Source organism: Gallus gallus, chromosome 2, assembly GCF_016699485.2.
Source record: "Gallus gallus isolate bGalGal1 chromosome 2, bGalGal1.mat.broiler.GRCg7b, whole genome shotgun sequence".
Lineage (NCBI taxonomy): Eukaryota > Metazoa > Chordata > Aves > Galliformes > Phasianidae > Gallus > Gallus gallus.
Window position 1 is genome coordinate 102437398 of NC_052533.1, and position 13516 is coordinate 102450913.

Here is a 13516-nt window from a genome sequence, read left to right on the forward strand (position 1 = left end):
CTCACCCCTGCCAGCAACCTTAGATGAGAAGATTCTACTGAATGTGTAAAGTGTGTACATGGTGGTTTTGTTTCAGGTGAGCAAGGGGCTGGAGAGGTGAAAAGGTGTTCTAACTCTTGTTCAAGGCATCAAATCAAAAGAATAGATAATAAAGATCGCTTTTGTCCCTTTATCTTCAGACTCCAGTGAGCAGTGAAATGGCAAGCCCAATGTGCTTTACAGGCTGAATAACAGATTTACCATAGGGCTCCAGGTTTAAGATGGAGAAAAAGTATCAAAAAAGCTGGTGTTTATTGTACCCATCTAAGAATGGTCAGAATATTCTTTCCTCACCTCTGCTGTTGCCATCATGAACTCAAGATGCTGGATGGAAAATTTAACAGATGGCACCATTTATGAGATCAGCTGATGTAGCTGGAAGGACCTGGCCAACTTCGAAGCTTTTCTTTAGTCTACTCTACAAGCAGAGCCTTCTCCACCCTGTATAGTCTAACAGCTATTTTGAGTTGCAATTTACCAATGTTAATCAGTTAGGCAGTTTATCCAGTTATGTGATGCACGCTAAAACAAATCGAAGGCACTGTTTCCACACATGGTATTTTCACACTCGATGGGAATTTACAGTTCCAAATGGAGTGCCTATGAAAAGGACTTGGAGTCTATAAAACTTCCTTTTAGTATGGCACCAAAACTATTGCATATACAGAACCTGTATATCCATCACATTTGGCAATGATGCCCAATTACTCAGTACAGCCCACTGAATCACCAAAACCACTTCCTGCCATGGACTTTCCTGTAAATCACCTCTCAAATACTGACCAAGCCCAGCCTTGCTTAGTCGTATGAAATCATACCCTTAGGTGGTGCGACTGCAAGCACAAACAGTGTACATCTGTCATATCAGCTCACTTAGTAATCCAGTTGCTTTCTGCAGAATTAAGCCTTTCTCTCAAGGCTGTCAGTAGATGTAGTCTTATAAGAACAATAACAGTAGTGAAACAGTAGTGCAATAGTCTGAATAGAGTATATGCAAATATCAGCATTATTTCTTTTATCTATTCAGGTCAATGATGAAAAAACATGGTGCACAACAGTGGTAGATGTTGATGGTAATTTCCTATTCTGACTACTTACTAGTTATCTATTGTTAAAATTTAGAAATGAAGATCTAAAAAAGGATAACTGATGCCACTATGGTATAATTTTATGAACAAGCGTAGGTTTAAGGACTTACTGAGAGTCTTCAACAACATTAAATAGAGACAATTTTTTCAAGATAGAGTGTTTAAATTTAGGTATCTAAAAAGATAAAGGAATCTGCCTAAGCTGAGTTTAACAGGCTGATTACAGGCACCCACGATCACATTTCCAGAAGTGCTGAACTCCTACAGCTCCTGCTGATTTTAGTCAAGATCTCAGGCAATCACAGAAGTAGATCTGAAAATTATGGTCTATATTTGTATTTGAAAGAATGTAATAAGTTGACACAGATGCAGGATTCTGTTGGGGCATATCCTGCTTTCTGCCTACAGCTTGAATAAATATGCAGCACGCAGGACTAATATGAAGTATTCTTGCCTCCCAGCCATGAATATGAAGCAGCGCAGCTGCTGCTTACAGCCTGTGTGCAATTGTAGTAGGGCAGCTTCTGTATTCTTCTGAGAAGGGTGTTTCCTCACCAGTAGTTCCTCATGGTTGTGGAAGCATGTTCCATACCCTTGGTGTTCTACAATCTGTTTCACCTTGAAATATCATATGTGGTAATTCAGAGCAGCTTATACTGACCCAGAGCTCCATGCACATGAGGTGTGCATTTCACAGGTAGGCTCCCAGGCTCCTGTCTCTCACATATAGCAAAGCTGTGCAGAGTTCTACACATATCTGTAGGTATGCTTAAGCACTTAGAGTGGGACTGTAAGGGGGGCAAGAACAAAGAAGGAGACAAACACTCAAACCCTTCAGCAAGATCTGTGGTGATAGGACAAGAGGAAATGGTTTCAAACTAGAACAGGGGAGATTTAGATTGGATGTAAGGAAAAAGTTTTTCACAATAAGGGTTGTGAAGCACTGGAACAGGTTGCCCAGAGAGGTGGTGGATGCCCTGTCCCTGGAGACATTCAAGGTCAGGTTGGAGGGGCTCTGAGCAACCTGATCCAGCTGTACGTGTCCTTGTTCACTGTAGGGGACTAGATGACCTTTAAAGGTTCTTCCAACTCAAACAACTCTGTGATTCTATGAAGCGAGGCTGAATTGGAGTCTAATTTCTGTCTTTTCACACTCAAGATTTGATGTTAGTACTATTAAAAAAAAAAGGTATTTTCTGACCCATTTCATTTTGCAGTTATGCTGAGCAAGACCTCTGGCCCAGTGCATCAGCATATAAAAAGAAAGAAAAATTTATAACACCACGATCTTGCTACACTTACCATGAATGTATCACTCCCTCACCCCTCCGTAAATTATTTTGCTGGAGGCTACATCATTCCCTCTGAGCAGCACGCCGGGAGCTGACGGAGGCGTGAGGCACGAAGCCTCCCCAGTGCTGAGCTGCAGCATGTTGGGCGGCCTTTGATGCAAACTGGTTGTGCTGGTTCCCGGCGCCCCGGGAACCGGTCCGACGGGCCTGTTATGCCAACAAATTCTGGTATGATTCCACACTCTCCAGAATGCAGAAACCTGCCCAGCCAGTTAAATGAAAGGCATATTAGGTTATCCATTGCACATTGTATATATCCTAGGAGCAGCAGATCTCCTCTCGGCACTCTCTAGTGTGGTCCACGGTGGCTTCCTCATCTTACTTACGCTTGAGGTTTATAGCTGGAGGGGAAGTCAATAGTAAACATTTATCACCCCGATCGAGAGCAGAACTTTGCACAATTGAAAGAGAAGGGTGAGTTTTGAAAGCCTTTATTTAAAATTAATTTAAGATAACCTTAAGAAAAAAATTTATCCGATGCTTGAAATGGTATAATGGCTATTTCCTTAACGTGTCTGGGTACTGCCAGCCTCTGTGGTGCTTGGTGACAGGATTTTGGGGAGAGCAGCTTTTTGACCCTTCTTGTGTGTAGCTCAACATCTGTCTGCAGGGGTGTTTACTGGAGACAGCTTAAGGAGCCAAGCATGGATTGAGAGAGAAACTTCACTGCCAACGACTTAGTACACTGAGCATGTCACTTAAGTGTTGCCTCTTGGTGTCCTCTTTAATACAGTGTTCTTGCAATCCCTTTCTCAAACTAACTCTTGCTGTGAAGAGGTGTAGAGCAACTACAGCAAGGTGTGCTGTTACTAGTTCCTGTTGGATTATTTTTATTACTTTTTTTAAATTGTTCAGTTTTATGAGGTGAGTTAATTAAATCCAGATTTACATGCTCAGAATTGGCTTCCTGCTAAAATAGGAAATGTACTTGTCATTCTCACTGCTTCCTTTCTACATACTTATCAGAAGTTTTCCTGCCTAGAACACACCGGGAAACGGTGGTGGCAACAGTAACAAAAAGCAGACCTGGGCGCAAAGAGCAGGCAGACCTGAAGGTTGTACCTGTATCAGCAAGTGAATCCATTCACAAGTAGGGTGTCAAGTAAGAAAAATTAAACAGTGTGAAAACAAAAGCTGTGGAACCTGGTAACTGATTAACTACTGGAGCACAGAAGTACTTGCTGAGCTGAACAGAAAGGAATGAAGACAGGTTTTGTCATGCCTGTTAGGACAAAATAACTCTTTACCTTAAGTAAATGTGAATATTCTCACCATCCATGTAACTGCATTCTTGAAAACCCTTACATAGTTACTTCTGTCTCCCCGGCAGTCTTAATTTAGTCTATCTTTAAGTGAAATTATTACAAGTTCTCTTTCATGATGTTAAAAATGTAAAAAAATCAGTGTTCCCAGTGGACATGAGCCACCAGATACAAAAAGATCTGTATGGGATCAAGAAAGAACTTACAGTAGTCACACAACAGGAAGCCTCAGTTATGGAGGTATTTACTGCCTGCTATTTCCAGGTTGATGAAAAATGAGCATTATTATCCTTCTCTAAAGTACCAGTGAAGAAAACCTCCTAAGAAGGTTTAGCTAAGCAGCTAAGAAAACCCAACGAATAACAGATTAAATGATCTTCTCATTAGTCACATATCTCTGTGTTAAAATTATTCTTCAAAGTGGGGGTATGCAGAAAAGGACGCAGAGATTAGTCCCTGAAGTTTTGCATTCTCACAAAACATAAAAACATATATATATATATAGAAGTTTAAATTTTATCATTATTGTTGATTTTCCTATTAAATACAGAAGACAATTTTGCTAAGGAATAAACTGTTCTCCAATGAAAAAAAAAATGGAACTGGCTGAACTGCATGGTTTGAGCAGAGTTTCTCTGTAGAGCCTATAAAATGCTATAAGAGAGTTTTGATTTCTAAAGCTACAGTGTTGGAACAGCTTTACAAAATACTGCTTGCCATCTTCTCTCTCTGCAGTCTGTGTTCTACGTTATTTGGGTTTTCTTAGCTGCTGCTGCTTCTTTTTTGGGGAAGGGAGAAGGGGGTGGGGAGGAAAGGGAAAGGGGCATGGAAGGCAGGGGCAATTGTTTGGAATCTTCTTCCCCAAAAAGGTAAGTAAAAAGTTTCCCATTTGTTGTTTCTCTTTTGATTGTTTTCCTGTCCTGAATTCTTGCCATTCACTACAGCAGAAGGTAGATGGCATGGTTTTGTACACAGACCCGTGCATTTTTATTTCAGCCTTCCAAGCTGGAATAGCTTTCCAAGGCTGAAATATATATGCAAAACTATTCGAGACGACTCATGACAACCTGAGAATCATCAGTAAGAGCAAAAGATTTCTGCACGCAGCTCACTCAAACAGGTGCTCTCCTTAGAGTCTGAGGACCAGGAACACTGCACTGTAGTCCTGAAACAGAATCCCTCAGGTCCTGGAATGTTTTTTTTTTTTTTTTTCCCCATCAAGACTCTCCAAAAGACCTGAGAGTTTCAGCTGAACAAATTCAGGCTGTTTCTGACTGCAGATGAACAGTGAAAGCACTTCAAAGAAGAGAGTCCGTTAAAGTGAACACTGTTACTGGCATCAGGGAATTTGATCTTGGCTCCATTTCAAAAGTGGCTACACAAGCAGCTTGAGAAGAATCACACTCAGCTAGTGGGGGGTGATGGAGTGGCAGAGAAAGCAAATAATACCAGTGCCAGACAGCAATGGTATGCACTGTGTGCATTCCCAGATGTAAGAAATCACACCACTCAGAGGACCGTCAGTTCCTGCACTCCTAGTCAAACCCTGTTCAGGGGGTTTAGGTAACAGCTGAACTGCCACATGCTCCTATTCACTGCATACGAAGCTGGGCTCCTTTGATGACTTTATTGGCAACTGCAACATAAAGTTCATGAAATGAACATGCCTAGATGTTAAGCAACATATTTATCCCTCTGTGCAGACCTGCAAGTCAGGGAGGTTGGGAGCACACTGGCCATGGATGTATATGTGCAATCCGCTAAATCTTATGTAAATAAATAAGGACTTCACCAGTGTGTATACATATCTATATATACAGGAAAAGAGTGATATATTTATTGTTGTACTCGAAACAATTAAATATCTAAATCAGAGTTCCCCATTACAATTCAAAGCTGGTTTTAATCTTTGCATCTAAATTTATAGAAACAGAGAAATATGTTATCTGCTAATCTCTTTTAACCCTATTTTGTATGCATATGCAGTGGGCTAGGTCTTATCTGAACGCAGAGTTATCTGAATGGTTAGAGACACTAATGCAGCCTCATCAAAAAAAGGAGGGGTCATAAAGGCTTTCCTTAATTGTTATTTTATCTGTGCTACAACACTGCAGTACTCTTACAATAGAATTTCCATCATTAGTTGATTTGCTGGGATTAAAGTAGGTTCCTTTCTTCAGAACTGCTCATGGATAAGTATTCTGTCACCTAGTTTAATGTGCCATATTATTTTGAAATCTGAACGTGAGCCAAGACACTACAAAAAGTTTTGCCTCTGCTCAAGTAGAACAGTGAAGTCTTTTTTCCACAGTTTTATTGTCTAGGTGTGGTGTTTACTCTTAGGAGATGAATGAGATGAGTTCCAGTCAGACTAGCCAGCTTAAGACATCCAGTATAAGTGGATGTGCAATATATGACTCTTCAGTAGTTTTCTAGTACGTTTAATGAGCCAGGGATCTGTGCAGTAATTCATGATCAAACACGTGATTATGAAATACATGAAATCAAATAAATCTAGAAGGGAGATAAATGTAAAGTTCAACTGTTGGTCTTAATCCATTATCGCTTACCGTTACTCAGATAAGGATAGCACTGTAGAAGTCAATGGAATTATATCGCTGTAAAGTTCATTCAGCATGAACAAATATGAAAATAAGCTGCTCATGGAGTTTATTGGGAAATAAAATTGATGACATTATTTTCTGGAGTGCTTCCTATAAACAGAAAGAAAGATTAGTGGTAAAGCACCCAACAAATCAGGAAGAGGACAATTTTATTGCTACTTATCAGGTCTATATATGTATCTAAGACACCTGTTTCTTTTAACTGTAAGGAAATTATTACTTTCCTACATCAGTAACTTTTAGATTAGAGAAGCTTCAAAAGCAGAATACAAAACTGCCACTAAGACAGTATTTACAGTGATTACCTAAGAATACCAGAGCATCTAAGGCAATCTATGATGATAGTTTTGCATGTACTGAAATTATAATATACCAAACTTATAATGTAAGTAATCTGCTGCTGAGCTACTGAACACTGGATTTATTTTAAGTTAGATGGAAAATAAGTGGTTAAACAACAGTGAGGAATTAGTGGAAGAGTTAATGGCAAAATTTTTGAAATACTTAAAAATTCAAAGTATATAGTTGATGGGAAACTGAGAATATTCTCAACAGAGATGAAAACGGATTTGAGTCTACTTAATCACTGGTCATCTAGGGCTCCTGTCTGACAGTATTTCAAGACACCTCAGAAATGTTAAAATGGTATCTCAGATTCCATTTTACTTACTCTGTAGCTCTGTATTTCTGATACTTTCTGGGGATTTGAGTGGTCTGAGTAATGTAACAAGAGTAAGGTGAAACTGCTACTAACATCTATTGAAGACCTGAACAACTAATACTGTAACTACGTTAGATATCAGGTTGGATATTAGGAAAAGCTTTTGCACCAGAGGGCAGTGGGCATGGAACAGGGTCCCCAGGGCAGCAGTCATAGCCTCAAGCTGCTGGAGTTCAAGAAATAACTGGATAATGCTCACAGATATAGGGTCTGATTTTTGGGTGGGGTGTGGAGTCAGGAGTTGGACTCCATGATCCTTGTGGGTTCCTTCCAACATGGGATACTCTATGATTCTAAGAATGAATAGACTGGGAAGCATGAGCTTGCAGCACTGGCCCTTGCAAACAGATCACCACTGTGAGGATGTCACTAATCTGTGTATGTAAGTGTTTCCATATACACCAAAATGGTAATGTGAAACCACATGAAGGCAGAATAATATTATTGAAAAGCAGTGTTTTGTTTTCTATTTCATTACGAAGAATTGTGAACCAAAGATTGAGGGGATTACTTCATGACAGAGAGCAGAGTTGATTCCAAAGAAATATAGAACGTTAATCTGCAATTTGGGTAAAACAAACAAATAAAATTGGTAAAAATCTCAAGTGACACACAGCATATCACATAGATCAGCCAGCCTCTGATGCCTAAAGCCATGCCAATTAGATGAGCCCACAGGTCCCCATAGCCACATGATGCATTAAAGCACGCTTTGGGCTGCTCTGCCACATGCCAAGGCAGCAAACACAGCAACCTGCTGAGATCAAGAACGGGATAAAAAGCACTGCAAATACACTTGGTGTGCAAATCCCAACAGCCAGCAGACAACAAATCTTAACACACACACTCCCTCGCTTTCCTATTACGTTCCCTGCCGGCTACGCCTAACTCCGACCCCCACCAACAGCCCACCCGCTCAGACTTCCCCCGGCCCCTCACAGCTTCGCTCTCGCGAGAGCGGCGCGGAACCATCGCGAGATCTGTCCCTGGCCCCTCCCCAAAGGCAGGGAAAGGTGCTCGCTTCCAGCTTTCGCTTTTCCCGCCGCTTCCTGCGGAGCCGCCGGGAGCCAACCAGGTAACGGCGCGCGCCCTCCTCCTCACCGCCCTCTGGTACCGGGCGCTGCGCTGCAGCGCGGCCGGCAGTGGGGAGCCCCCCGCCGCCGGGGCTCGGCCCCGCTGAGCGGCCGGGCTCGCGGCGGGACGCTGGCCGTTTGTCGGGCGTTTGATATGGCCGGGAGGCGCGGGGAGCTCCGCTTGTGGGGTGAGGGCGCGGCGCCGGTACCGTACTGCTGGGTCAGGGGGTGAGGAAGAGCTCCGGGAGAGGCGTGCGTTCCCGTCAGCCCGGTACCTGTGAGGGGCAGCAGGAGGAGGGGAGCGCGGCCCGGACGTTTTTGAGGGAGAAAAGGATGTTTATTGAAGTATCTGCGGTTGGAGGTAGGGAAATAAGAGCATACGAGCCATTCCCAATGTCACTAGGCCATCGGTTCCGTAGGGGAGCACTGTACGATGGCAGCACGCAAAGCGGAGCGTTTCAGCCACGAAGATGTGAGCAGAGTGCCGTCCAACTTGAGCTGAAGAGCTATAGGCATTGCTGACTTGGAAAGGTAATCTTATGTTCTGTTCTCAGTATAAGAATGTGAGCCGGTTTGAGATCAGGCGCTGAAATGGGCCCCTGCATTCTTTTAGAGATGTGGCATATTAAAGCAAATCTGTCAATGCCCAACGATTGCTGAATGTTCTGTCAGCAGCTGTTACTGCATCTCAGCATCAGTACGCTATAGAAAACATATGGTTTGAGTATTGCTATGTTCCATTTATTCCATTGTTTTTATTCCACGTTAAAGATGTGCAAGCTGAAATGAAAGTGACTTACTTAACCCTATACACAGAGGTTTGAGAAAGGAAACAGGATCCAAGGCCTCCAGCTCCTAGGCTAGCTCACTGACCACCAGCTTATCACAGTGATCAGTTAAACCAGTAGACACATTCAGGGGGAACTGAAGGAGAGAGGTTACATGAACGTGCCTCCATTGGACACCCAGTGCACTGATTAGATCTGTGTACCATGCTTCCTCTGTAGATCACCTGAGGGAATCATCTCTGCTAAGAAAAAGGTTAGAAGAACTACAAGTAAAGTTGTTCTATCTGTACAGGCAGTCTGTTTTTTAAGATGGAGCTATCTGATAGTTATCCTGAACTACTGGTGTTTGGGGGATTCATGAATTCTGAGATTGATCTAGTTCCTTTGCATCATAGCATAGGAATACTTCCATTGTAGAATCAGGAAGATTTCGAGAGATCCAGGCTTCTTTTTGCAAAAGAATGTCATTTGAATCCTATGTATGTAAAGAATGCACGTACACAAATGTATGTCTGATAAAACTTCTGACAAACAGTTTTACTAACAGCAAAACTTTGGAAGCGTGGATTACTTCTAGAAAGCAGCTGTAGTTTTACACAGAGGAGGAATAAAAACACACAGACATCTTAATCTATTTTAAATTTGATAACTATTTAAGGGGCAGGGGGGTAGAAGGGACAATTTTATAATTATTTGCAGCACAATATTTGCATCTTCTGTAGTTATAGTGTGACTGTTAGTGAATAAGTGCAGCTTGACAAGAATATGTGTGAGCTTTGTCTTTCATCCATGGCTGCATGTTATGCTCTGATAAATGCAAACATAAGTGTTGTCGATCTGTCATTACAGGCATACACCTGTCTTCAGAAACAGCTTCCTAACTATGCTGCTTAAAACTTAAAGTGTGAGAGTGCGCCAGTTCTGCAAACAAATCAACTAAGTTGAGAGCAGAAAAACCAAGATGAATGCGTCTGGGGGAACTTGTGGGAGCCCTAGTTCTGCAGAGCCTGCTGGAGATTTCTTCAAGGAACTGTGGTCCAAACTGAAGGAATGTCACGATAAAGAAGTGCAAGGTAAAGCAGCTTCCTGTGGGAGCAGATTTTATCTGGTACCACTGGGGAGGTTTGAACCAGAGTACCTCTCCGTGTGTGTGGAACTAAATGCATTCTTCACATCTTGTGTTATGCAAGATGATGGACTGGGTGATTACAAATGATCGCTATAGATTGACCACCTAAGCCTGATTTGAAAGAATCACATTTAAACTGCCAACAGCTATGGATGATTTGGTAGCTCAGATGAGATGCAGTGTTACATGGGATCTCTTTTTGCTTAAAAAAATACTCAAAGGGTGGCTTAGCTTTAATGTTATGATTTAAAGTTACCAAATCAAGTTCTTGGTTTTTATTTTTTTTAATCACATCAAGTACATCAAAATGATGACTGAACAAACATCTGCCTAATTTCACCTGACTTGTGCCAAATCCCACTGCAGATTACAATTAGTGAAAAGTATTTCTTATATTTTCAGTGTCATGAAATTTCTTGATATTATTTATAAGAATGTTGCCTGTTCTTATATGTATTTCATGACCTGTTAATGCCTTTCCATTCTTCAGTGGTGCGGGAAATTAGCATCACTCAAAGGTGAATTATCACATTGGATATTTATCATTGTAATATTGTTTCGCAAGTAGAATTCATAGCATGTTGTGCTAAAAATACTTTGTTGGAAGCTGTATCTGGTCATCTGAAGTCACACAATCCATTCTTTCTGAATGGAATTAGAACAGTATTTGCATGTTCAACAGGGACATTGCTGTGCGTAAAATAACGTTTTCATTAGGCTGGAATAATAGCAGTTGAGTTCTGTGTGAATTATGAGCTTTAGTTGTACAAGTAGATCTTTATAGTTGGACCATTCCAGTAGTCTTGGTCATTTTCCTGAGCCTCAGACCTGATGTGGGTCTGACCATTTTGGTCCAGTTAAATCATCTCTTGTGAATTTTAAAAACTGTGAGGATTGCTCTGTAATGTTGAGATGTTTCATGCCTCAGAACTCAACGATGTGTAAGGCTGGTCCTTCATACTTTGTGGTAGTAATTGCATAGAAAAAGACATCCAGCAACTTAGTAACCTAAAGAAGAGAGATGCCAGTTAGTAACTTCTTGTTCCATTAAAAAATAGCCGTATTAAATATAATTTTATATTGTATCCTGAATCACAGAAAAAAAAAATTACAATGTTCTTGAGATTTTGCTTAAAAGAAAAATATAATTCAGAGTGGGTGTGATGTAAGCTACAGATAAAAGCAGAATTACTGACAGAATGGGATCTGGCAATCTGCGGCATGTCTGAACAACAAAAACTTGAAAACCAAAAAGCTCTAATGTGGAGGGTGATGTTAAGTGACCCCTTCTCTAGTTTCTTGGGATGTGCAGCACGTGATTTAGCATTTTGGTTTTCTTTATGCATATAGAGATGCTCTTTAGAATGTATGTTGGGTGGGGCCAGATAATTTTGCCACTAGGCAGACTTTTTCATGCCTAGCCCTTTGTCAGTGTGTCCCGCACCGTGTTAGGTAAAATTAGGTCTTCCGTGATAACATCAAAGACATGCCTTAAGGAGAGTTAATTTTTTCAAAAGGTGGGGATCCTCTTATAGAAAATGTTACTGGAAGATATTTTAGAAACATCAAACACAGGCTTGCCTGGGCTTCGCTTGTTTCTGAAGTCTATAAATAAGAATTAAAATTGACTCATGAGTTTCCAATCTGAATGTCAGCAAAAATTTATTTTAAAGATGGTGGATGTTGGAATAATGGTTATTAAAGCCATGCTTGCTTTTATTCCTACCTCTAGAGCGTGTGAAACACTTGCATAGCTCATACGAATTAGAATGCAGTGTGATAATGCTGTGTTATAAGGTGATTAAGTTTTGCGGGTGTCTAACACTTAAATCTAGCTCAAAATAACCATACGGATGCTTTCTGCACGTATCTTATCAGCATGGTTCCTGTGGATGAATTCAGATATTGTTCTTTTTGGTATAAAGCTTTATATTTTCACATAGAAATGTGAGGAATTGTGTACAAGTTGCAGCTTAATTCTTTTCAATTTTTCCTTATCTGAAACTGATAATGGAGGAATGGGGGCAAAAACTGTAGTCCTTGAAGCAGGGAAAACTATGAGGAAAGCAATCTCATTGATTGCCATCAGTAAGGAAGTGGCTAAAGACTCTTCAAAAGTAAATAATCATGGAAAACAGAGCTAGTGGGGAACGCAGGAGGTCATCCAGTCAATTTCTATACCCTTAAGGTAGGGCTTTCTGTGTCGCTGCTGACAGAAGCTTGTTCCACCCACTCCTAGAAGTCAGATTGTGCAGGCTTCCCAAGCACTGTCAATTTAAGAAGATAGAATTATTGCGTTTGAAAGTTCTCCAGAGCAGTATTTGTGATGTCCATTAATCGAAACCTTACAGGTACATAATTTAATCAACTTGTAGGTTGTTTTTTTTCTTAAAGATTGAGTTGTGTATTTAATCTGCCTGATGACAGTTTAAAGAAAGTCTCCATCATCTTAGTAAAAACAGTGTCATTTGCTAAAGCACTAATGAGCTTTAGGTAGCATGAACTTCTATAGTCTGTGGCTTGTCCATTTCAGTGTCGTGGTTTTATGATTTTTGGTTACTGGTATTCCACATCATAACATCACTGTATACCGTTGACACATAGGAGTATTGTGTAAGAGAAAATTGAATTTGGAATGTAGATAGCATGGTTGCACGTGGTTATGTGCTTAGTAGATGGCTAAATAAGGAAACGTGAAAGTTCATTCGTGTTGCTTAACAGATGAAGGAAAGCTGTCTTAATTATCTTGGTTAAAGTCTCCAATGTTCTGAAAAAGCAAAAGTAAGAGATTACAACTAATGGAGTAATTCAGTGCGCTCGGAGAAATGTAACAAGCTGGTTTCCTGCCTTCTCATTGCAATCATTTGAATTAAGAAAAAATACAACCTCTAAGGAGCTAGTTTAGTTCCTCCTGCATTCAGGTGAGAGGTGAGATTATGTTACCTGCAGCACAGTACTGAGCCTATTGAGTGCTGCCTCTTCAATTTGTGGCTCAGATTGCCAGTGTTACAATCCTGAATGCTTGCTGAACGAACTACCTGTTCATACAGGAGATGCATTGTTGTACAGCTTCATTCCTTCCGATGGGTGTGGAGCAGCATTAAAGCACCCTTTATAGGGGTTCTAATTGCAGATGCCTAATTGACTTAATGAATAGCAACTACTTAAAAAAAATAAATAAATAAACCCTCTTTCTGTGCTGATATACATGACAGAACCTAACATCTCACAGGTGTTGGACACCTACATATGAAAGAAATCTTGCCATATTTCTCAATACTTTTTTTTTTTTTTCTTTTTAGCAGTAAGTATATTTTTTGATCACCATGTCTCACTAATGTCTTGTGGCAGTGGTATGGGTTCATCAAGTTTTGGGCTGCTCTGGCCATTATGTTTGAAGTGTCCTGAAAAGTGAGCATTCTCAAGCAAGTAGTTTTCCA

At 40.7% G+C, this 13516-nt stretch overlaps 1 protein-coding gene across 22 annotated transcripts in view; it reads left to right on the forward strand.

The window, feature by feature from the left end:
- Window positions 1-2721: 2721 nt before the first annotated feature.
- RBBP8 (RB binding protein 8, endonuclease) overlaps window positions 2722-13516 on the forward strand; it is a 38215-nt gene continuing 27420 nt past the window's right edge. For 4 of the 22 annotated variants that reach the window (XM_004939771.5, XM_046938210.1, XM_419158.7 and 1 more), the window contains exons 1-2: window positions 8089-8161; window positions 9797-10020. In XM_004939771.5, coding sequence (XP_004939828.2) covers window positions 9909-10020 — 112 coding nt within the window. In that variant the 5' untranslated portion in view covers window positions 8089-8161; window positions 9797-9908. Of the gene's footprint in view, window positions 2894-8088; window positions 8691-9796; window positions 10021-13516 lie in introns of those variants that run through there. The other 18 variants (XM_015277969.4, XM_025147893.3, XM_046938211.1 and 15 more) reach the window with 8 other exon arrangements.